This window comes from Oryctolagus cuniculus, chromosome 12, assembly GCF_964237555.1.
Source record: "Oryctolagus cuniculus chromosome 12, mOryCun1.1, whole genome shotgun sequence".
Taxonomy (NCBI): domain Eukaryota; kingdom Metazoa; phylum Chordata; class Mammalia; order Lagomorpha; family Leporidae; genus Oryctolagus; species Oryctolagus cuniculus.
This window is the reverse complement of record NC_091443.1, coordinates 55,533,735-55,559,827: the sequence shown is the minus strand read 5'-3', so window position 1 is coordinate 55,559,827 and position 26,093 is coordinate 55,533,735. Positions and strand designations below refer to the sequence as shown.

At 39.5% G+C, this 26,093-nt stretch overlaps 1 protein-coding gene, 1 non-coding gene and 2 pseudogenes across 2 annotated transcripts; 3 read left to right on the top strand and 1 right to left on the bottom strand.

Moving 5' to 3' along the window:
- Nucleotides 1–1,437: 1,437 nt before the first annotated feature.
- LOC100356904 (olfactory receptor 4F3/4F16/4F29-like) lies at nt 1,438–2,404 on the top strand (annotated as a pseudogene).
- Nucleotides 2,405–3,836: 1,432 nt separating this feature from the next.
- LOC100357158 (complex I assembly factor TIMMDC1, mitochondrial pseudogene) lies at nt 3,837–4,836 on the bottom strand (annotated as a pseudogene).
- Nucleotides 4,837–6,513: 1,677 nt separating this feature from the next.
- LOC127483867 (U6 spliceosomal RNA) lies at nt 6,514–6,620 on the top strand. The gene has a single exon (XR_007910661.1). It is a non-coding gene; the product is annotated as a U6 spliceosomal RNA (small nuclear RNA).
- A 7,050-nt stretch (nt 6,621–13,670) lies between these two features.
- On the top strand, nt 13,671–16,838 carry LOC100357414 (olfactory receptor 4F3/4F16/4F29-like). The gene has a single exon (XM_070054872.1). The coding sequence runs from the start codon at nt 13,804–13,806 to the stop codon at nt 14,776–14,778; it is 975 nt and encodes a 324-aa protein (XP_069910973.1). The 5' UTR covers nt 13,671–13,803; the 3' UTR covers nt 14,779–16,838.
- The last annotated feature ends 9,255 nt before the right edge of the window (nt 16,839–26,093 follow it).

Here is a 26,093-nt window from a genome sequence, read left to right as displayed (position 1 = left end):
TGTCTGGAGCCAGATCTTTTTTCTTCCTTCCTTCCTTCCTTCCTTCCTTCCTTCCTTCCTTCCTTCCTTCCTTCCTTCCTTCCTTCCTTCCTTCCTTTTCTTCTTCTTCTTCTTCTTCTTCTTCTTCTTCTTCTTCTTCTTCTTCTTCTTCTTCTTCTTCTTCTTCTTTTACAGGCAGAGTGGACAGTGAGAGAGAGAGAGAGAAAGAGAGAGAAAGGTCTTCCTTTTCCGTTGGTTCACCCCGCAATGGCCACTGTGGCTGGTGCGCTGTGGCCCATGCACTGCACTGATCTGAAGCCAGGAGCCAGGTGCTTCTCCTGGTCCTCCATGCGAGTGCAGGGCCCAAGCACTTGGGCCATCCTCCACTGCACTCCTGGGTCACAGCACAGAGCTGGACAGGAAGAGGAGCAACCAGGACAGAATCTGGCGCCCCGACCAGGACTAGAACCCGGGGGTACTGGTGCCGCAGGTAGAAGATTAGCCTATTGAGCCATGGCGCTGGCCTGGAGCCAGATCTTAATGGGAATGCCTCCAATTTTTTTCCATTCCATAGGATGTTGGATGTGGGTTTGTTATAAATTGCTTTGATTATGCTGAGGAATGCTTCTTCTATACCTAATGTGCTTAAGATTTTCATCTTAAAAAAAGGTGTTGAATTTTATCAAATGTTTTCTCTGCATCTGATGGGATAATCATATGGTTTTTGGACTTCTGCTCATTAATGAGGTTAATCACGTTTATTGATTTTCAGATGTTGAACCAACGCTGCATACCAGGGATAAATCCCATTTGATCTGGGTGGATGATCTTTCTGATGTGTTGTTGGATTCAGTTGGCTAATATTTTGTTGAGGATTTTTGAGTCTACATTCATCAGGGATATTTGTTTATAGTTCTCTTTCTTTGTCTTATCTTTTTCTTGCATAGAAATTAAGGTGATTCAAGCTTCATAGAAGGAGTTTGGGAGGATTCCCTTCATTTCAATTGTTTTGAATAGCTTGAGAAGAATTTGAGTTAGTTCTTCTTTAAATGTCTGATAGAATTCAGCCGTAAAGACATGAGGGCCTGGGCCTTTTTGTTGGAAAATTCTTTATTACTGATTCAATCTTCATTTTGGTTATTGGTCTCTTTAGGTGTTCTGTGTCTTAATGACTCAATTTAGGTAGGTATATATGTCCAGGAATCTATCCATTTCTTCTAAGTTTCTCAATTTGTTGATATACAGCTTTTAGTAATTCCTGATGATTCTTTTTTATTTCTGTGATATCTGTTGATATGTTTTCTTTCCCATCTCACCACACCAGTTCAAGCAGTTTTGTCATTTGGGCCATTATTATTCTATAGCAAGTATGTCTCTTTCAATTAAAATATTTTGTTTTGTTTTTTTCCTCTCGTGCGTTGTTTAGGTAACTTCAGGTTGAACTTGCATATGAAGTTGATGGATGGAGGAAATCACTCAGTGGTGTCTGAGTTCTTGTTGCTGGGACTCACCAGTTCTTGGGAGATTCAGATTCTCCTCTTCCTGTTTTTCACAACATTTTATACAGCAAGTATGCTGGGGAACCTTCTCATTGTGCTCACAATCATCTCAGACCATCACTTACATTCCCCAATGTATTTCCTGCTGGCGAATCTCTCATTCATTGATACAGGTGTTTGCAGCATTGCAACCCCAAAAATGATCTACGACCTTTTCAGAAAACACAAAGCCATCTCCTTGAAAGGGTGCATCACTCAGATGTTCTTCATTCACACTGTTGGGGGGACAGAGATGGTGTTGTTGATAGTCATGGCCTATGACCGATACGTGGCTATCTGTAGGCCCCTCCACTACCTGACCATCATGAGCCTCAGAATGTGCACTTCTCTCTTGGCTGTTGCTTGGACCATTGGGCTCATCCACTCTGTGGCCCAGCTGGCTTTTGTGGTGAACCTCCCCTTCTGTGGCAGCAACCAAATGGATAGCTTTTATTGTGATTTTCCTCGGTTCATCAAACTTGCATGCACAGACACATACAGGCTGGAGTTTCTGGTCACTGCCAACAGTGGTTTCATCTCCATGGGCACCTTCTTCATCTTGATTGCGTCTTACATCTTCATCCTGGTCTCGGTTAGTAAGCACTCTTCAGGTAGTTGCTCCAAGGCCCTCTCCACACTCTCAGCTCACGTTACTGTTGTGGTTTTTTTCTTTGGACCTTGCATTATTGTGTATGTGTGGCCATTCCTTACCCATAGACAAATTTTTAGCTATATTTAATGTTGTTATCACCCCTTTTATGAATCCTGTCATTTATACATTTAGAAATAAGAAGATGAAGGTGGCTATGCAGAGACTGTTTGTTAAGGCTTTGTATTTTGGGAAGAGTTCTTTCACGCATGCTGCAAGAAATTCAGTGTCATCTTGAGTCTTCTGGAAATTAATGCCTTTAACAACAGTTCATGCATGTTTTCAGTTAAGCTAATGTTTTAATGTCCACTGTGAAATCTGTCTGTGAAGTCTCTTCTGATCTGGTGAATTCATCATAGGGAACCCTTGGTAACCTTGAGGAGTGAATGCGACCTGGAAGTATCATTTGTGTCTTTGGTATTGCAGACTTTGTTGATGGTGTTGGCTGTAATCTCGTATACTAGTCATGTTTCCTATCAAATGTCTAACGTCAAATGTTAGACACTACTCTCTGTGACACTGGGTCTCTGAGACATATCTCTTCTAATTCACCTGTGTACCTGTATTCATGCCTTCTTAGTTTCTCAGCGTCTGTATATGTGGAGAAATAAACAAAATGAAGATAATTACCTAGGCAGCTTTGAGAATTTGAAACTTTTATCTTCTGAATTTGCTCACTGAGTTTTAGTTAGTACTAGCTAGTTAAGGTTTTGAGATTTTATTAGATGTGGAAGATGAAACTGGAGTATATCATAGAGATGCCTCAGGAATTTTATATGGAGTTAAAAAGGCAAGGCATTAATTTACAAATAAATGAATAAAAATGCAAAGTCTTATGTTTCATGTGAACCAGATGTATGCCTAAGTAAAAACAAGTATAAGGTGTAGAAATTAAAATTCTTTTATAAAACTGTCTATAGGGGCCGGCACTGTGGTGTAGCAGGTAAAGCTGCTGCCTGCAGTGCCAACATCCCATATGGGCACTGGTTCCAGTCCTGACTGCACCACTTCTGATCTAGCTTCCTTCTAATGTGCCTGGGAAAGCAGTGGAAGATGGCCCAAATGCTTGGGCCCCTCCACCCACATGGGAGACCCAGAAGAAGCTCTTGGCTCCAGGCTTCAGCATCACCCAGCCCTGTCCACTGGGGTCATCTGGGGATTGAACCAGTGGGTGGAAAATCTCTCTCTCTCTCTCTCCCCCTGCTTCTGCATCTCCCTCTCTGTGTAACTTTGCCTTTCAAATAAATATATAAATCTTTTTTAAAAAACTGTCTATACAGAAAGGGTTAGAAATTTATAAAGAATAATTATATTTTTCTTTTTTTAACTTTTATTTAATAAATATAAATTTCCAAAGTACAACTTTTGAATTATAGCGGCTTTTACCCCTCATAACCTGCCTCCCACTCGCAACCATCCCATCTCCCACTCCCTCTCCCACCCCATTCTTCATCACAACTCATTTTCAATTATCTTTATATAGAGAAGGTCAACTTAATATATACTAAGTGAAGATTTCAACAGACTGCACCCACACAGACATGCAAAGTATAAAGTACTGTTTGGGTAGTAGTTTTACTGTTAATTTGCATAGTATAACACATTTTTTTTTGTTTTGCTTTTTCTTAAGTATCTTTTCAAGAACACTGAATGAAGTGGTTGGGAAGCCAATCAATGAATTCAGCAGTTCCGATTTATAAATCCTTACATATTTTCTAAACCACATGTGGGACTGAAAAATGTGAGCAAGAACAAAGATGTCTTACCCCCTGCAATGACAAAATGGCTTAGGGCATTTTTATTTCGGTACACATTTAGACTAGTGTTCACTGTGTTGAATATGGTCACGAACACCGCGGGTCTCCAGCTCCAGCGCCAGCCGTACCGAACGAAACCTTGCGTGGCAGCGGGGTGAGCACTTTGCACAGCATCAAACCGGTTGTGATAAATTTGTGCCTGGCTCTGCTCAATGTAGCATTTTTTTAGCATGAATAAAAGCTGGTATTCTACCATAAGCCCAGCCAATGATGCCTGCTGAAATTGCCGCCCTATAGATATTCTCAAGCTCCTTTGACGTCCTCTGCTGTTCATTTTACTCTTTAACAACAGCTCCCGGAGACGGTCCCATCCGGTTCCGGGTAATAGCGTTCGGGGACGTAGGAAGGCAGCTTCCCATTCTCTGCCAGGGCTTCCGAATCGGCAGCCACATTCTCAGCCGCAAAGACTCGGGGAAATGGACCCAGGGTTCGGTAAAGGAAGCTCCACGGAGCCGGCGGCGGCACCTCCATTGCCCTCTCCCGATCTTGGGGCAGACACGCTTGGGCGCTCAAGGCCCCAGGACCGCCAGCAGGTGACATGTGATGGACTGAGGATAACTGCAGGAGTGAGTGAGTGACTCATGCACGAAACCCGGGCTAATCCGCTGGCACAACCGCCGCAACAGTACTGCACATGGTTGTCCTCATGACAGGCTCTCACTTTGGAAGCCCTAGGACACCAGTATAACACATTAAGGACAGAGATCCTACATGGGGAGTAAGTGCACAGTGACTCCTGTTGTTGATTTAACAATTGACACTCTTATTTATGATGTCAGTAATCACCCTAGGCTCTTGTCATGAGCTGCCAAGGCTATGGAAGCCTCTTGATTTCACCAACTCTGATCTTATTCAGACAAGGCCATAATCAAAGTGGAAGTTCTCTCCTCCATTCAGAGAAAGGTACCTCCTTCTTTGATAACCCTATTCTTTCCGCTGGGATCTCACTCACAGAGATCTTTCATTTAGGTCATTTTTTTTTTTTCTTCACCAGAGTGTCTTGCCTTTCCATACCTGAAATGCTCTCATGGGCTTTTCAGCCAGATCTGAATGCCTAAGGGCAGATTCTGATGCCAGAGTGCTGTTTAGGGCTTTTGCCATTCTATGAGTCTGCTGTGTATCCTGCTTCCCATTTAATTCTAACAAGTATTATTTTCAGACACTGGCCTTATTTATGTAATCCCTTTGACACTTAATCTTAACTTTTTGATCAATTATGAACTTAAACTGGTCACTTTAACAAGTAAGATGGCATTGAATTGGAATCCCCTGGCACATTTCTAGCTCTACCATTAGGGGTAAGTCCGAATGAGCATGTGCCAAACTGTATATTAACCCATCCATATGATATATGTAATAATTAAAAAATCATATTTATAAATAGTGTTAGTAAGTATTCAAAGAGTTATCTTCCTATTCTCTCTGAGTTATGAAACTTGTGCGGGCATGTGCCACACGAACATACTGTTATTTAAAGGTGGGTTATACAATGTGTTAGGAAACTGTCGGTCCACTCCTGAGTTCTAGCAATCCTTGTGATGGCTGCAATAGATTGTTAATAAAAGAATAAGGCAAAAAGCAGAAATTAATATTTCTGACAAAGCATTCCCTTTCCCCTGTGCAAATCTGCTACTGACTCTTAGCTAAAAGGTTGTGGTAGCAACTATTGTTGTTGTGGTAGCAACTATTGTTGTTCTTGCCTTTAGTGTTAAATATTTTATCCTAAGTATTGCATGTCATGAAATATCCTTCCAAATTTCAAATACTGGTCCTGAATTCTCTGTTGAACTCCAAATGACATAACTGAAAGAGAAAGTCCACATATAAGTTTTATGTAACTTATTGCTTTCCCTTGAAACTGTTTCTTCTGCATTTCTTCCCTAAATTTGAGGGTGCCATCCAGTCTTTTCAAGGTAGGACTCTGGAAGATATACCTAAATTCTGCTCCCATCCACTAAAATCCAGCCTACTCTTCTTTTCAATATTGCATTTACTTGTCCCTTCCTTTCCTATTTCAGTGGCTTATCCTTTGTTTTATTCCTCACCTGCTAATTAGTCTCTGGGCATTGAGCCTCCTCTTCCCTCCAGAGTCTCCCTCACAAAGCCTTTCTTTAATGTGCATCGATGATGTGCCTGTTCTCAGGAACCACCTCCTGTATGGGGGTTGGACTTCTTTTCTCTCCATATTTCTCGTATAGAGGTGATGAAATCTTGATGTTTGTATTATCTTGGGTATTTTGATTTCACATTTTGGTAAAACTTGTAAACTCTTTTATATCTGACATGCATAGTGACCTTTAAAAACTGACAGTTCTGGTCTGTATCATAGCATGGAGTGGCTGCAAAGAATTTCAGGTCACAGAATGGAACTTTGGAGTACAAGCACAGAAAATTAACTTTACGGGGGCTGGCACTGTGATGTAGTGGGTAAAGCTGCTGCTTGCAGTGCTGGCATCCCATATGGGTGCCAGTTCAATTCCTGGCTGCTCCACTTCAGCGGGAAAGGTCATGATTATGAAATACCAATGTGGTGCTCGCTTCGGCAGCACATATACTAAAATTGGAACGATACAGAGAAGATTAGCATGGCCCCTGCGCAAGGATGACACGCAAATTCGTGAAGCGTTCCATATTTTTACTGTTGAAATCTTTACTTAATGTATGCTAAACTGATCTTCTGTATATAAAGAGAATTGAAAATGAATCTTGATGTGAATGGAAGGGGAGAGGGAGTGGATAAGGGGAGGGTTGCGGGTTGGAGGGACGTTATGGGGGGGAAGTCATTGTAATCCATAAGCTGTACTTTGGAAATTTATATTCATTAAATAAAAGTTAAAAAAAAAGAGAAATACCAATGTGAAGACCTCTTATTAAAGTTGGTGAAGGGGCCGGTGCCGTGGCTCACTAGGCTAATCCTCTGCCTGTGGTGCCGGTACCCCGGGTTGGGGCGCCGGATTCTTTCTTGGTTACTCCTCTTCCAGTCCAGCTCTCTGCTGTGGCCCAGGAGTGCAGTGGAGGATAGCCCAAGTGCTTGGGCCCTGCACCAGCATGGGAGACCAGGAGGAAGCACCTGGCTCTTGGCTTCGGATCAGTGCAATGCTTAACCACCACTTGGGGAGTGAACCAACGGAAAAAGGAAGACCTTTCTCTCTGTCTCTCTCTCACTGTCTAACTCTGCCTGTCAAAAAAAAAATGCCCATAAAATTGGTGAAGGAAGGCTTTTGTGACGGAGATTTACTTATTTAAAAACTTTCTGACATAATTCTACTATAGGGAGGGGGGAAGAGAGAGAGAAAGAAAGGGGAAGAGAAAAAAAGGGAGAGAGAGAGAGAATGAATCCCTTCCATTTTTCCGGTTTACTCTCCAAATGGACACAACAGCCAAGCATGGCCAGGCTGAAGCAAGGAGCCAGGAGCTTTCTCCAGGTCTCCTACGTGGGTGCAGGGGTCCAAAGAGTTGGGCAATCCTCCTTTGCCTTCCCAGCACACTAGCAGGGAGTTGGATAGGAAGTAGAGCAGCTAGTACTCAAACTGGCACTCACATGGGATGCTGGTGTTGCAGGTGGCTTAATCCGCTATGCCCCACACTTTTAACTTGACAGTGCCTTCTGATATAAGATTTCTGTAGTCTGTGGTCCTATGGTTTGAGCCTTGTGGGGCTGCAAAGCATGTAGAAAATCGAAATTGCTAAATTTAAAGATACATTTCTTTCTTCTGTTCCCTTGTCCTTTTTATTCCCTGGGTGAAAATCAGAGGGACTCTGAGGTATTGTTCCCAGGAAAAATCTAATCAAGGAAGGACAAGCTGTTCCCCTGACTCAGTAGTATCATTGGTCACCAGTACCAAGGTTCCTAATTAGAATCTGATTTACTTGAGAAAAACAACATCAGCCTCTTTGTTTTGGAAGCAGTTACAATCTCTGTCAGAATGTGAGATGCTTCTTGGATTCTAGAAAAACACATGTGATTCAAGTGCTATCATGTACAATGTATGTAAAGGCAATGTTTGACAGTTTAGCAGACTGGACGTTCATCCAGCATCTCCTGGGATAGTTAATGTCTCCAGTCATTTTCTCAGTAATTATTTCTCCTTTTAATATAATCTGCAGTTTAATTCTTATTTGACATGTTTTTGTATATGTATTCTGGACAAGGAATGGAGAAAGAAGTGTATGAAGATGAGGCGGTTATGGATTTTGCTAATGATACTAAGGGAGATTTTTTTGAGAGAAGTAAAGACTAAACACCCTAGAAAGCAGGGTGGAATTTTGACTAGAAGATGATATTCTGGGAGGATGGATCCGCACAATATTTTCATCCTTTCTGTTCTTTGCTGTAACCTTATTCTGCATTCTCATCTAGTTTTTCATGGCAGATAAATTCTGAAGCTTTCAATTCCTGTTTTATAAACAGTTTCAACTTCTGTCATTTTGCTTTCAGCATTTGTCCAGTGAATTCTTATCTTTCTTTTTAGAAATGTTAGTTTGTATGTGATTGAAGCTGTTTATCTTCTGGCAAAATTTTGGGGGGTTGATCCACCATATGATAAGAATTGATTAGATTCTATCATCTAATAACTCAGGTAAGAGAGTTTTGGTTTTCATTGCATTTACTTGGCAGCAATATTAATGAAATTTTCCTCATTGATCATGAGTCATTCCTAGGGCTCAGAGAAGATTAGACATTTTTCTTTATCTAAGCAACATTGAAGGATGAAATACTAGAAACTGGATTTTGATGTGTGAATTTTACCAGAGGGAGCTAAATCAAGTACAGGCAATATTTTGGAATTTGAGTTGCTGATTTCCTCCTTGGTGTGCAAGGAGGGCAATGTGAGAATTGGAGTGTTGTAGTAGCCTGGAATAGCCTGGAATAGTCGGGAAGCAGCATGGTTAGGAATATCTGTGACTAAAATATAAATTTGATGAGTCTGTTTTAGATAAAATCAGGCAACTGTACTGATTTTTCTTATAACCCCTTATATTGAACTTTCTCAATATGTAAGCAGTTTAATTGGAAAGGATCCAGAAAGGATAATTCTATGGGCTAAGAACTTGGAGAAGACTGTATCTGTGAAAAAATGATACAGAAGAGGACTTCAGACAGTCAGAGGGTGGTAGGAAGGTAGAAGATACCTGAGTAAGAGTGGATGGCAGTAAGTCAAGAGACAGTAGAGGAACTAAAGATGAGGTGAAGCCACCAAGGGACCATTTTACTTCCCGTGAAATTCAGATACTCTGAGAGATAGAGAAACTTCCTCATGTCCCTGAAAATTATCCTTGACTTTAGGTTGTCTGTGATTTACAGAACAGTGTAATAAAGAACACTTGGTAGCTGGAACCAACTTGTCTTTTAATATTTTCCCTGAAGAGAAATGCATGTGCCCAATAGAAAATTTATAAGTAAAACTTGAATGAAAAGAAGATAATCACCCATAGTCCCTTCATAAAATTTTGATATCTTTTAAGGCCTTTTTTCACTCACTTGCATTGAAAAGTAATTGCAAGACTTGGGTTTGTTTTGATATTTCACTATGCAAAATCAGGTGAATCATTTAACTTCTCTGAGTCCTCTAATCTGCAAAATATGAATCATATTATCTTTCTTACATTCTTCTTCAGCTATTTTTCAGGAAAGATACAAAAATTTTTAGAGACTGTAGATTTCTAGGGAAATGGCAAATTAATGTTATAATTTTTGATATTTCTATACTGGAGAAAATGATGAATAAAAAATAACAAATAAACAGCAGCATTTATAGTAGGAAAGAACATAAAGAAGTTGTCTTAATTGCAATTATGTCAGAGAATGGGAACATTATCAATTTATTTTTTAATATGTATTTTTATTATTTATTTAAGAGAGGTACACACAGAGATAGGAGAGGCAGAGAAAGAGGGAGGTTTTCCATCTGCTGGTTCACTCTCCAGTTGGCTACAATGGCAGGAAATGGGCAGATCCGAAGCCAGGAGCCAAAAGCTTCTTCCAGGTCTCCCACGTGGATGCAGGGGCTCAAGGACTTCAGCCATCTTTTACTACTTTCCCAGGCCATATTGGAGAGCTGGATTGGAAGTGAAGCAGCCAGGTCTAGAACTGGTGCCCATATGGGATGCTGGCACTGCAGGTGGCAGCTTTGCCTGCTACACTACAGCACTGGTCCCACATTATCAATTTAGATGATTTTATAACTCATAGTGCTAATAGTCAGACCCTTAGATTTCCAATATATGATATGTTGATTTTTAGAGGATATAATACAACTGTGTTATAATATTAATGTTTTGAAGGCCAATATGAGATCAGAACTAAGAGAAATATGACTTAGGAAATAATTAGATTATATTTATAGTTAGACATGCCCTTATAAAGTTTCATAATGCAGATTTATTAGCACATTAAAAAACTCATGTGTAGCTAGTGAACTTGGTCAGAGAAGAACCACTAACATATTAAAATGATTTGAGACAGGAGGTATCATTAATAATAAAATTTTAATTATTTTATATATCATAAACTAAGGAGAAGTGAATTGTTACTTAAAAAAATTATGTGGCTGAGGTTGTGTTTGGTTTAGTGGTTGAGATGCTGGTTAAAATGTCCACATCCACATTACAGTGCTCCTGCTCCTGAGTGCAGCTTTCTGCTAATGCAGACCCTTAGAGGCAGAGGTCATGTCCAGATAATCTGGTTCCTGCCACATACAAGGAAGACCAAGATTAATTTTTTTTTTGCTCTTGCCTCTGGCCTCAGTCCTGGTCCAGCTGTGGATTTTGGGGTCATTTGGGGATTGAGCCAGCAGATAGGAGCCGTCGTCTGTGTGGATTTTTCATTTTCTCTGTTTCTCTGCCTCTCAGGAAAAATCATGCAGCTGGGCTATTGATCAGTAGATTCAGGTGATCGCTCCTTTGAAATGCCTTCACAAGTACAGAGATCAGTATCTAGTAGATAATGATTTCACCTCTCCAGAGGATTTAGCAGAAGTTAATAGTGTTAAATAACCATCCTAAGTTAATTGTATCTGAGGGTTTGGAGAGGGGTGAAGGAAACCATTTAAACCATTTATGAATCACTCAAGAGAATGCCAAAGCAGGTTTTATTTGCATATTTAAAGTTAAGCTGTGCACTATACAATAGTCCTTTCAGAAGGATAATAAGAAACTAAATAATTTAAACAGGGAAGTGAGAATATTCTTAAGGTTTTATCTTAGTTGGCATTGATAAAAAATAGGAAGGCAATAGGCATGATCTTCCCTGTAGTCTCTAAGCTATGGTCATTTATGTTTTTCCTTAAGTTAATGACTCTAGTTAGAATACTTTGAAGAAGTATCTTCTTTAGGTCCAGCCTGTGGAATATATATTGCCAATAGCCAAAGATGACAATGCCTTTGCACCTTCTGTTTGGAATGTTTCTCAAAGTAGGAAATAATGAGCAGTGAGAAGAGAGGTTATGAGGATGAAGATTTAGCTGCTACCAGATTTTGGTGATTCTCCTGAGACCAGTTTTGCCAGGGAGAGGGGACAACTGTCAAGACTGCAAAGAGTTAAGGAACAGGTCACTGATGGAGAGTGAAGCAGATACTATTATGGGGGATGAAATATATCTTAAATGTAGGAATATATAAAGATTGAATACTGGAAATACTATATGGAGCCGATTTATAGCAGTACATTTTCTAGATTAAAAATTTATAATTCTAGAAGCAATAAGATCCATTTAACATTTTTTGAATGGTACTAGTTTGTGTGTGTATGTGTATGAGTGTGTGTGTGTGTGTGTGTGTGTGTGTGTAAATGATCTTTGCTACAGGCTGTGAGAAGAAGCAGATGCTAATCTCAACAAAATAGAATAGTAGCATGTAATGAGATTTAAGACCTTCTGGATCTGAACAATTCAGAAGATGAATTTAAAAAGAGAATGATAATTCTTGAAACTCAAATTTGAGTCTAGAAGATGTGAAGTAAAAGATATTTGAAAGCAGGTATAATAAATAAATAATAAAGCAAATGAGATATAATTCATGAAAGAAAAGCAAATAGGATAGATTCAATAGGCATAATGTGTAAAACCAATAGTACTTTTAGGAGGATAATTAGGAACTAAATTAATTTAAAAAGGAAGGCGGGAGTATTCTTAAGGTTTTATCTTAGTTGGCATTGATAGAAAATAAGAAGGAAATAAAACATTTTGATAGGGGAAATAGCTATTATCTTACTGTAAAATAGGAGTGAAGAAATATGTCAATGGAGAGGGGATGGTAACCATGGAAATAATAGAAAAGCATAGTAGGACTTCCATGTTAATAAGGGAGTAATGAAGTGAATACCATCTTAATCAAAGCAGCAATTTAAAAAAAATGTAATTAAGGTATACAAATTTCATAGCGATACTTATCACCCTACCTTTTCCCTCACTCACGCTTCAACCCTTTTGGTTTCCTTTCTCTCTTATTAGTCTCTTAGTTTTTATAATTATCTACTTTAAGTTTACTTTATACTCATAAGATTAATCTTACACTAAAAATGAGTTCAAAATAGTATAAAGAAAACAACACTCTTCCTCAAAGGTAGAGACAAGGGCTGTAAATGATCATTGAATCTCAAAATGTCAATTTCACTCCAATACATTACATTTTAGGTACTTTGTTAGTTACCGCAAATTAGGGAAAACATACAATATTTGTCTTTTTGGGACATGTTTATTTCACTAAGTATAGTGGTTTCCAGTTTCATCCATTTTGTTGAAAAAGACAGGATTTCATTTTTTAAATCACTAAGTAGTATTTCATAGTGTAATATACCATAATTTCTTTATCCAGTTACCAGTTGATGGATATCTGGGTAGATTCCATAGCTTAGCTATTGTGAATTGAGCTGCGGTGAACTTGGGACTACAGATAATTCTTTCATCTGTCGATTTCATTTTGAATTGGTAAATTCTCAGGAATAGGATTTCCAAAGGAGCAAAAATTAAAAAAGAAAATGTTACTTTTTTTTGCTAATGACAGTTTGGTAAACCTAGAAACTCAGAACATTTCAGTAAAAAGCTACAGAAAATGTGGCTACATATAGCATACAAAAATAGATAACTTCTTCATTTTATTACATTTGTCTTCTGTGGCATTTTTGCATGTAGAAATTAGGAAATATCAGTCTTTCCTACCTTCTGATATACCTCTTCTTAAAATCTTACAAGCCTTTGTTTACATCTTCCTTCTTCATTGTGCACTAGAGCCAACTAAATTTGAGACTACAGAATTAAATACCAAAGGTCTAGGGCCGGCGCCGCGGCTCACTAGGCTAATCCTCCGCCTAGCGGCGCCGGCACACCGGGTTCTAGTCCCGGTCGGGGCGCCGGATTCTGTCCCGGTTGCCCCTCTTCCAGGCCAGCTCTCTGCTGTGGCCAGGGAGTGCAGTGGAGGATGGCCCAGGTGCTTGGGCCCTGCACCCCATGGGAGACCAGGAAAAGCACCTGGCTCCTGGCTCCTGCCATCGGATCAGCGCGGTGCGCCGGCCGCAGCGCGCCGGCCACGGCGGCCATTGGAGGGTGAACCAACGGCAAAGGAAGACCTTTCTCTCTGTCTCTCTCTCTCACTGTCCACTCTGCCTGTCAAAAAAAAAAAAAAAAAAAAAAAAAGAATTAAATACCAAAGGTCTAGACATGGAAAAAATTCTGGGGATGATTCTTTGAGTTTTGTACCATGTAAACCCTGTGTGACATGGCATGTAATCTTTAGCTTTTGACATTGAATCATCATTCTACAGCTAGGATGACTCTTGAAATTAAAACTGTTTTTTCTCTCTGTGTTCAGGGTGAGCTTACATATGAAGTTGATGGATGGAGGAAATCACTCAGTGGTGTCTGAGTTCTTGTTGCTGGGACTCACCAGTTCTTGGGAGATTCAGATTCTCCTCTTCCTGTTTTTCACAACATTTTATACAGCAAGTATGCTGGGGAACCTTCTCATTGTGCTCACAATCATCTCAGACCATCACTTACATTCCCCAATGTATTTCCTGCTGGCGAATCTCTCATTCATTGATACAGGTGTTTGCAGCATTGCAACCCCAAAGATGATCTACGACCTTTTCAGAAAACACAAAGCCATCTCCTTGAAAGGGTGCATCACTCAGATGTTCTTCATTCACACTGTTGGGGGGACAGAGATGGTGCTGTTGATAGTCATGGCCTATGACCGATACGTGGCTATCTGTAAGCCCCTCCACTACCTGACCATCATGAGCCTCAGAATGTGCACTTCTCTCTTGGCTGTTGCTTGGACCATTGGGCTCATCCACTCTGTGGCCCAACTGGCTTTTGTGGTGAACCTCCCCTTCTGTGGCAGCAACCAGATGGATAGCTTTTATTGTGATTTTCCTCGGTTCATCAAACTTGCGTGCACAGACACATACAGGCTGGAGTTTCTGGTCACTGCCAACAGTGGTTTCATCTCCTTGGGCACCTTCTTCATCTTGATTGCGTCTTACATCTTCATCCTGGTCACGGTTAGTAAGCACTCTTCAGGTAGTTGCTCCAAGGCCCTCTCCACACTCTCAGCTCACGTTACTGTTGTGGTTTTTTTCTTTGGACCTTGCATTATTGTGTATGTGTGGCCATTCCCTACCGTACCCATAGACAAATTTTTAGCTATTTTTGATGCCCTTATCACTCCTTTTATGAATCCTGTCATTTATACATTTAGAAATAAAGAAATGAAGGAGGCCATGCAGAGACTGTTTGTTAAAGCTTTAAGATTCAGAAAGAGTTCTTTCATGCACAGAGCAGGAAATTCAGATTAATTTTGACTCTTCGTGGAAATTAACCCATTTAAGCACTCCATATGTATTTTCAGTTAAATGAATGTTTTCAATATCCACCGTGAAATCTCTCCATATGGGCTCTCTTCTGATCTGGCAAGTTTATCATGAGGAGCGCTTGCTCTAATGGCCCTGAAAGCATGGAGATGAGTCAACTCTCATTAGGAATGTTCTGTTTGTGTGTGTTATTGAAATCTTTGGTGGTAGTGCTTGCTGATACTTCACATACTCAGCATGGGTTACGTTGACAGTAAATGTTGGAGATTTTCTTTCCGGCATTGATTCTCAAAGAAATATCTGTTTGAATTTTCATATGTACCTATATTCTTGTCCTCTGTGTTTCTCAGTGTCTAGATATTTAAGGAGTAAATAAAATGAAGATAATTGCCTAATAAGTTTGATAATGTGAGGCTTTTAACATCTGAATTTGCTCACTGAGATTTAGTTAGTGGTAAGTTTTAGATGTAGTTAGGATTGGAAGATGAAATTTGGGGTAAATCAAGACATTCATCTCAGAAACATTTAGGTAAGGATTCCTATACAACTCAACATATATGACTTTTACTTTTACCCCAATTATTTGCTAATTAGTAGTCATTATTGTTGTACATCAAAGAAAACTATGTGAATATTAAATAATTTTGAATAGATTTAATATTTTGGAGCTAAACAGTCCTAAAGGGACAAATATCACATGTTCTCCCTGCTCTGTGACAACTAACTGAGCGCCTAAAAGGAAACCTGTAGAAGTGAAATGGACACTGTGAGAAATAATGACTTGATCAGTCCTTGTCCTGTCAAGAAACAACTTAATATTTTATTCCCTTTAGTATATTTTTGTTCTACCTAATACCATTGAACTATTTAATTAACACACAATTATTCTTAGGCCTTTAAATTTAACTGAAAAGTGATCCCTGTTAAATATAAGAGTGGGAATAAGAGAGAGAGGAGATGTACAGTTCGGCACATGCTCAATCAGACTTACCCCTAATGGTAGAGCTAGAAATGTGTCAGGGAATTCCAAATCAATCCCATCAAGGTGACATGTACCAATGCCATCTTACTAGTCAAAGTAATCAGTTTAAGTTCATAACTGATCATAATGATAGGATTAGGTGTCAAAGGGATCACATAAACAAGCCTAGTGTCTGCTAATACTAACTGATAGAATTAAAAACGAGAGTGTGGGGAGCAACCGAGACTAGACTAAATTACTGGAACTGCTAAGACTAATTCTATGCATCTGATCTCCCACCATATGGCGCTGAGAGAGAGTAAACAACTTCCACACAGCTGCCTCACCAATTCGACTAACAAGCTGCAGGAGCTGATCCTGCTCCTGATTGGAGGAGAGCAGCGTACTCAGTGCGTGGGGAGAGAACGCCAGCAGAGTTGGGATTGGTGGAAGAGGACTATAAAGGAGGAGAGAGACAACATGCACCAGGAACATCTGAGGAACATCTGAGCAACCCCTGAGAGAGCCGGCCAGTGGTGTGCCGCCCCTCCCCAGAGGCAGGGGGGAGCGACAGCAAACCCAGGAAGGACCGGGGAAAGAGAACAGCGCAGGGTCCGGTGTTGTTCCTCCGCGAGTGAGGGAGCAACAGAGAGAACGATCCAACATGGGAAACAGGATACACAGCAGACTCATAGAATGGCAGATGTCCTAAACAGCACTCTGGCCTCAGAATCAGCCCTTAAGGCATTCGGATCTGGCTGAAGAGCCCATGAAAGTATTTTAGACTTGGAAAGCCAAGACACTGTGGCAAAAAAAAATGACCTAAATGAAAGATCTCTGCAAGTGAGATCCCAGTGGAAAGAATGGGCCATCAAAGAAGGAGGTAGCTTTCTCTGAAGGGAGGAGAGAACTTCCACTTTGAATATGGCCTTGTCTAAATAAGATTGGAGTTGGCGAACTCAAGAGGCTTCCATAGCCTTGGCAACTCACGACAAGAGCCTCGGGTGATTACTGACATCATAAATAAGAGTGTCAATTGTTAAATCAACAACAGGAGTCACTGTGCACTTAGTCCTCATGTGGGATCTCTGTCCTTAATGTGTTGTACTATGCGAATTAATGGTAAAACTACTACCCAAACAGTAATTTATACTTTGTGTGTCTGTGGGTGCAGTCTGTTGAAATCTTTACTTAGTATATACTAAGTTGACTTTCTGTATATAAAGACAATTGAAAATGAATCTTGATGTGAATGGGATGGGAGAGGGAGCGGGAGATGGGATGGTTGTGGGTGGGCAGGAGGTTATGGGGGGAAAAGCCTCTATAATCCAAAAGCTGTACTTTCGAAATTTATATTTATTAATTAAAAGTTGAAAAAAATGAAAAAATATTTTTGAGCTAAAAAAAGAAGGCGTTGGTTTTTGAATAAATGAATGAAATTTCAAAAGTCTTTTCTTTTGTGTGAACCAGATTTATAGCTAATTAAAAGCAAATATAAATTTTAGAAATTATAAAATAAAGTTTATTATAAAACTGTGTGTAAATGAACAGATGTAAATTTGTGTTGAAATCCATTAAACTTTTCACATGATAAAATATATAATTATTAAAAATAAACATACTGTTTCAGAAATAGTATAAATAACTATTCAAAAAGCATATCTTACTTGTCTTTCTCAGTTACCAATTGAGTAGGGTCGATGTCACATGAACATATTTTTATTTAAGTTTGGGTTACAAAATCTGTTAAGAAACTGTACTGTCACTCATGTATCCAGAATGATTTGTAGGAATTCTTGTGATTATTGTTATTAAAAGATTGAATAGCCATTTGGGGAATGAACCAATGAATGGAAGACCACCCTCTCTGACTCTTCCTCTCTCTAACTACCACTCAAGTAAATAAATAAATCTTAAAAAAATATTGGGAGAATAAGGTTAAATGTAGCAATTAATATTTTCAACAGAACTTTTCCCTTTCCCCTACACAAATCTGCTACTGAATCTTAGCTAAAAGGTTAAGCTCTGTCACATTTGAGGTTAGTTGTGGTAGCACTCCTCTTTTGTAGTTCTTTTCTGTGTATTAAAAATCATGCACTGAGTGTTGCAGGCCTTGAAATACTCTCCCAGATTTCCAAAACCTTGCCTGAATTCTCTCTTGAACTCCAGATGTTACAACTTGAAAGTTCCACATGTAAGTTTTATTAAACTTGTTGCTTTACAAAAAAGATTTGTTTATTTATTTGAAAGATAGAACAACCCCCTCCTCTGTCCTTCTGAGAGGAAGTCTCTGAGAGGGAGTTTCTATCTACTGGTTTACAAAGGACTGCAATGGCAGGGCTGGGCCAGGCCGCAGCCAGGAACTGGGAACACCATCCTGGGCTCCCATGTTGGTGGCAGGGGCCCACGTACTTCAGCCATCATCCACTGCTTTCCCAGGTGCGTTAGTAGAACACCCAGGACATGAACTGTTACCTAGCTGAGGTGCTGGCATCGCAGGTGGTGGCTTTACCTTTTAATACTGGCTCTGGCATTTTGTATTTTAAAAATTGAATAATTTGTTTCTGTGAGTTTTTTGTTTAAATATTTATGTATTTGTTTGAAATTCAAAGTTACACGGAGACAGAGAGAGATCCTCCATATGCTGCTTCACTCCCCAACTGGCCACAGTAGAGCTGTGCTGATCTGAAGCCAGGAGCCAGGAACTTCTTCCGGGTCTCCCACACAGGTGCAGGGGCCCAAAGACTTTGGGCATATCTGCTGCTTTCCCAGGCCATAGCAGAGAGCTGGATGGGAAGTGGAGCAGCCGGGACTTGGACTGGCACCCATATGGGATGCTGGCACTGCAGGTGGCAGCTTTACCCAGTATGCCACAGCACCAGCCCCTCTGTGAGTTTTAAGAGTTCTTTCTTGTGGGCTGGTGCTGTGGTGCAGTGGGTTAAAGTCCTGGCCTGAACCAGCAGATGGAAGACCTCTCTCTCTTTAACTCTGTCTTTCAAATAAATAAAATTAATCTTTAAAAAAAAGTTCTTTTTTGTGTTTTGGATAGCAGTCATTTATCATATATACCTTTTGCAGCAATTTTCTACTTGTCTGTGTCTTGTTTTCCCATTGTGGTGGCCATGTCTTTTGTGCAAAGAAATTTTTATTTTTAAAAAAATTTTTATTTTTAACTAAGTCCAGCTTTTCAGTTTTTTTTTTCATGAATTGTACCTTTGCTGTTGTATTAAAAATATTTTCTGTTTTCTTACAGATGTTTTGTGTTTGGCTGGTTTTGAGTTAATTTTCGTGAAAAGTGTAAGGTCTGGGTATAAATTTGATTTTTGCATGTAGAAGTCCAGTTATTCCGACACCATTTATTTAAAAGATTACCCTTGGGGCCGGTGCTGCGGCTCAATAGGCTAATCCTCCACCTTGCGGCGCCGGCACACCGGGTTCTAGTCCTGGTTGGGGCGCCGGATTCTGTCCCGGTTGCTCCTCTTCCAGGCCAGCTCTCTGCTGTGGCCCAGGAGTGCAGTGGAGGATGGCCCAAGTGCTTGGGCCCTGCACTCCATGGGAAACCAGGAGAAGCACCTGGCTCCTGGCTTCGGATCAGCGCAGCGCGCCGGCAGCAACGCGCTGGCCGTAGCAGCCATTGGAGGGTGAACCAACGGCAAAAGGAAGACCTTTCTCTCTGTCTCTCTCACTGTCCACTCTGCCTGTCCAAAAAAAAAAAAAAAAAAAAAATTACCCTTGGAGGCAGCTCTATGGTTAAGTGGGTTAAAGCCCCAGCTTGCAGCTCTGGCATCCCATATGGGCCCTGGTTTGAGTCCCTAATACTGCAGTTCTTTTTCTTCTTTATCTTCTTCTTCTTTTTTTTTTTTTTAAGTTTATTAATTTGAAAGTAAGAGTTACACAGAGAAAGGAGGCGAGGCAGAAAGAGAGAGAGAGAGATCTTCCATCCTCTGGTTTACTCTGCAATTGGCTGCAACAGCCAGAGCTGTGCTGATCCGAAGCTGGGATGCAGGAGCTTCTTTCTGGTCTCCCAGGTGGGTGCAGGGGCCCAAAGACTTGGGCCATCTTCTGCTTTCCCAGGGCATAGCAAAGAGCTGGATCAGAAGTGAAGCAGCTGGGACTTGAACCAGCTGCCATATGGGATGCTGGCACTGCAAGCGGTGGCCCCCTAATACTCCACTTCTGATCCAGATTCCTGCTAATGCACCTGGAAAAGCAGCAGAGGATGGCCCAAGTCCTTGGGCCCCTGCACCCACGTTGGAGACCTGGAAGTAGCGCCTGTCTTTGGAATGGCTCAGCTCTGGCTGTTGCGGCTTTTGGGGAGTGAACCAGTATATGGAAGACCTCTCTGTCTTTACCTCTCTCTGTAACTCTTTCAAATAAATTAAAAAATAAATCTTTTAAAAAAAGGATTACTCTTTCCCCAACTGTATTATTTTGATTCCTTTATAAATGACCAGTTGAGTGTATTCACATGGGTCTATTTCTGGAATTCCTATTTTGTTCTATGAATCTAGATTCATGTCCTTTTGTTAATATTGCTGCTTTCTTGATTATTGTAGCTTTATAGTAAGTCTAGAAGTCAGTCCCCATCCTCCAACTATGTTTTTTTTTTCCTGTAATATTGTGTTATTTATTCTGGGTCTTGTGTTTCTCCACAAAAACTTTATAATCATTTTGTTAATATACACAAAGTAATTTGTTTTGGCTTGATTGGGATTTGTATTGAATCTGTAGACTAAGTTGAGATGAAGTGATATCTTGACAATATCGAATTTTTCTACCCATGAATATGGAATATTTCTCAGTGTAGTTCTTTGATTTCTTTCATTAGAGTTTGTAGTTTTCCTAATTTAGGTCTTATACATATTCTGTTACATTTATACACAACTTTCATTTTTTGTGTGTTAATATAAATGGTATTGTGTTTTTAATGTCAAACTCCACTTGTTCCTTGCTAGCATATTGGAAAATAACTGATTTTTCATGTTAATCTTGTATCTTGCAACTTTAGTATAATCACTCATTAATTCCAGGAGTTTTTTTTTTTTGCCAGAATTTTAAGATTTTCTACAAGATGATCATGTTTTTCACGTTTTTTTTTTAATTTTATTTAATGAATATAACTTTCCAAAGTACAGCTTATGGAGTACAATGCCCCCCCCCCCCATAACTTCCCTCCCACCTGCAACCCTCCCCTATCCCACTCCCTCTCCCCTTCCATTCACATCAAGATTCATTTTCAACTATCTTTACATACAGAAGGTCAAGTTAGCATATATTAAGTAAAGCTTTCAACAGTTTGCACCCACACAGAAACACAAAGTGAAAAATACTGTTTGAGTTCTCGTTGTAACATTAAATCACAATGTACAGCACATTAAGGACAGAGATCCTACATGAGGAGTAAGTGCACAGTGACTCCTATTGTTGACTTAACAATTTTGACACTCTTGTTTATGGCATCAGTAATCACCCTAGATTCTTGTCATGAGTTGTCAAGGCTATGGAGGCCTTTTGAGTTCGCGGACTCTGATCTTATTTAGACAAGGTCATAGTCAAAGTGGAAGTTCTCTCCTCCCTCCAGAGAAAGGTATCTCCTCCTTTGATGACCTGTTCTTTGCACTGGGATCTCACTCACAGAGATTTTTCATTTAGGTCATTTCATTTTTTTTTTGCCACAGTGTCTTGGCTTTCCATGCCTGAAATACTCTCAAGGGCTTTTCAGCAAGATCCGAATGCCTTAAGGGCTGATTCTGAGGCCAGAGTGCTGTTTAGGACATCTGCCATTCTATGAGTCTGCTGTGTATCCCACTTCCCATGTTGGATCGTTCTCTCGTTTTTAATTCTATCAGTTAGTATTAGCAGACACTAGGCTTGTTTATGTGATCCCTTTGACTCTTAGTCCTATCATTATGATCAATTGTGAACAGAAATTGATTACTTGGACTAGTGAGATGGCATTGGTACATGCCACCTTGATGGGATTGAATTGGAATCCCCTGGCACATTTCTAACTCTACCTTTTGGGGCAAGTCCAATTGAGCATGTCCCAAATTGTACATCTCTTCCCTCTCTTATTCCTACTCTAATATTTAACAGGGATCACTTTTCAGTTAAGTTTCAACACTTAAGAATAACTGTGTATTAATTACAGAGTTCAACCAATAGTATTAAGTAGAACAAACAAACAAAAATACTAGGAGGGATAAAGTATTAAGTTGTTCATCAACAGTCAGGGCAAGGGCTGATCACTTCACCGTTTCTCACAGTGTCAATTTTACTTCAGCAGGTTTCCTTTTTTGGTGCTCGGTTAGTTGTCACTGATCAGGGAGAACATATGATCTTTGTCCCTTTGGGACTGGCTAATTTCACTCAGCATTATGTTTTCCAGATTCCTTCATTTTGTTGCAAATGACCGGATTTAAATTTTTTTTTTTACCGCTGTGTAGTATTCTATAGAGTACATATCCCATAATTTCTTTATCCAGTCTACTGATGATGGGCATTTAGGTTGATTCCAGGTCTTAGATATTGTGAATTGAGCTGCAATAAACATTAAGGTGCAGACAGCTTGTTTGTTTGCCAATTTAATTTCCTTTGGGTAAATTCCAAGGAGTGGGATGGCTAGGTTGAATGGTAGGGTTATCTTCAGGTTTCTGAGGAATCTCCAGACTGACTTCCATAGTGGCTTAACCAGTTTGCATCCCCACCAACATTAGGTTAGTGTCGCTTTTTCCCCACATCCTTGCCAGCATCTGTTGTTAGTTGATTTCTGTATGTAAACCATTCTAACCGGGGTGAGGTGAAACCACATTGTGGTTTTGATTTGCATTTCTCTGATTTCTAGTGATCTTGAACATTTTTTCATGTGCTTGTTGGCTATTTGGATTTCCTCTTTTGAAAAATGTCTATTGAGGTCCTTGGCCCATCTCTTAAGTGGGTTGTTTGTTTTGTTGTTGTGGAATTTCTTGATCTCTTTGTAGATTCTGGTTATTAATCCTTTATCTTGCATAGTTTGCAAATATTTTTTCCCATTCTGTCGGTCAATCTTTACTTTCCTGACTGTTTCTTTTGCAGTACAGAAACTTCTCAATTTGATGTAATCCCAATAGTTAATTTTGGCTTGGACTGCCTGTGCCTCCAGGGTCTTTTCCAAGAAGTCTTTGCTGGTGCCAATATCTTGCAGGGTTTCTCCAATGTTCTGTAATAATTTGATTGTGTCGGGTTGTAGGTTTAGGTCTTTAATCCATGTTGAGTGGATTTTTGTGTAAGTTGTAAGGTATGGGTCTTGCTTCATGCTTCTGCATGTGGAAATCCGATTTTCCCAGCACCATTTATTGAATAGACTGTCCTTGCTCCAGGAATTGGTTTTAGATCCATGATCAAATATAAGTTGGCTGCAAATGGGTTGATTTCTGGTGTTTCTATTCTGTTCCATTGGTCTATCCATCTGTTTCTGTACCAGTACCATGCTGTTTTGATTACAACTGCCCTATAGTATTTTCTGAAATCTGGTATTGTGATGCCTTTGGCTTTGTTTTTGTTGTGCAAGATTGCTTTAGCTATTCGAGGTCTCCTGTGTCTCCATATGAGTTTCAGCATCATTTTTTCCAGATCTGAGAAGAATGTCTTTGGTATTTTGATTGGTATTGCATTGAATCTATAAATTGCTTTTGGGAGAATGGACATTTTGATGATATTGATTCTTCCAAACTATGAGCATGAAATATTTTTCCATTTTTTGGTATCCTCTTCTATTTCTTTCTTTAAGATTTTCTAATTCTCATCATAGAGATCTTTAATGTCCTTGGTTAAGTTTATTCCAAGGTATTTGATTGTTTTTGTAGCTATTGTGAATGGGATTGATCTTAGCAGTTCTTCCTCAGCCGTGGCATTGCCTGTGTATACAAAGGCTGTTGATTTTTGTGCATTGATTTTGTATCCTGCTACTTTGCCAAACTCTTCTACGTGTTCCAATAGTCTCTTAGTAGAGTTCTTTGGATCCCCTAAATAAAAAATCATATCGTCTACAAAGAGGGATTGTTTGACTTCTTCCTTCCCAATTTGTATCCCTTTAATTTCTTTTTCTTGCCTGATGGCTCTTGCTAAAACTTCCAGAACTGTATTGAATAGCAGTGGTGAGAGTGGGCATCCCTGTCTGGTACCAGATCTCAGTGGAAATGCTTCCAACTTTTCCCCATTCAATAGGATGTTGGCTGTGGGTTTTTCATAAATTGCTTTGATTGTACTTAGGAATGTTCCTTCCAAACCCAATTTGCTTAGAGTTTTCATCATGAAAGTGTGTTGAATTTTATCGAATGCTTTCTCTGCATCTAATGAGATAATCATATGGTTTTTCTTCTGCAGTCTGTTAATGTGGTGTATCGCATTGATTGATTTGTGAACATTGAACCATCCCTGCATACCAGGGATAAATCCCACTTGGTGTAGGTGGATGATCTTCTGATGTGTTGTTGTATTCTATTGGCCAGAATTTTATTGAGGATTTTTGCATCTGTGTTCATTAGGGATATTGGTCTGTAATTTTCTTTCAATGCTACATCTTTTTCCGGCTTAGGAATTAAGGTGATCGTGGCTTCATAGAAAGAATATGGGAGGATTCTCTCATTTTTGATTGTTCTGAATAGTTTGAGAAGAATTGGAGTTAGTTCTTCTTTAAATGTCTGGTAGAATTCAGCAGTGAATCCATCTGGTCCTGGGCTTTTCTTTGTTGGGAGGGCCCTTATTACTGGTTCAATTTCTGTCTCAGTTATGGGTCTGTTTAGGTTTTCTATGTCTTCATGGCTCAATTTAGGTAGATTGTATGCGTCCAGGAATCTATCCATTTCTGATAGATTTTCCTGTTTGCTGGCATACAACTCTTTGTAGTAATTTCTGATGATTCTTTTTATTTCTGTGGTGTCTGTTGTTACATTTCCTTTTTCATCTCTGATTTTATTGATTTGGGTCTTTTCTCTTCTTTTTTTAGTTAGCTGGGCCAATGGTATGTCAATTTAGTTTATTTTTTAAAAAAACTGGCTCTTCGTTTGGCTGATTTTTTGTAAATTTTTTTTATTCAATCCTGTTGATTTCTTCTCTGATTTTAATTATTTCTCTTCTCCTACTAGATTTGGGTCTGGTTTGCTGCAGTTTTTCTAGATCCTTGAGATGCATTGAAAGCTCATTTATTTGGTGCCTTTCCAATTTCTTGATGTAGGCACCTATTGCTATAAACTTGCCTCTCAATACTGCTTTTGCTGTATCCCATAAGTTTTGATATGTTGTGTTGTTATCCTCATTTACTTCCAGAAAGTTTTTTTTTCTCTTTTGATTTCTTTTATGACCCAGTGTTCATTCAGGAGCATGTTGTTCAATCTCCATGTGTTTGCATACTCTCTAGGGATTCCTGAGTTGCTAATTTCCAATTTCATTCCTTTATGGTCTGAGAAGCTTCATGGTATGATTCTAATTCTTTTGAATTTGCTGAGATTTGCTTTATGGCCTAGTATGTGGTCAATCCTAGAGAAGGTTCCATGCACTGCTGAGAAGAATGTAAATTCTTAAATATAGGATTGAAAGTTCTATAGATATTTGTTAGCTCCTTTTGGGCAATAGTGTCGATTAAATCTGCTGTTTCCTTGTTGATCTTCTGTCCTATTGATCTGTCTATTTCTGATAGTGGAGTATTGAAGTCCTCCAGTACTATTGTATTGGAGTCTAAGTCTCCTTTTAAGTCCCTTAACAAATATTTTAAATAAACCGGTGCCCTGTGATTAGGTGCATATACATTGATAATAGTTACATCTTCCTGTTGAATTGATCCCTTAATCATTATGTAGTGCCCCTCTTTGTCTTTCTTAACAGTTTTTGTTTTAAAGTTTATTTTGTTTGATATTAATATGGCTACACATGCTTTTTTTGGTTTCTGTTGGTATGGAATATCTTTTTCCAACCTTTCACTTTCAGTCTGCATTCATCTTTGTTGGAAAGATATGTTTCTTGTAGGCAGCAACTAGATATGTTTTTTTCCTTAACCCATTCAGCCAGTCTGTGTCTCAACTGGAGAGTTGAGACCATTAACATTCAATGTGACTATTGATAAGTAGTCCTTTGCCCTGCCATTTGCCAAAGATATTTTCTAGTATATGCTTTGAGCTTCCTATGATCTTTTACTGGGAGGTTTTCTTCCTTTACCTTCTTTCATATTGATGGCCATGTTTCTGTGTTTCCGTGTGTAGCACATCTTTTAGCATCTTTTGCAGGGCTGTATGAGTGGCGACAAATTCTTTCAATTTCTGTTTGCTATGAAAGGTCTTTATTTCACCTTCATTCACAAATGATA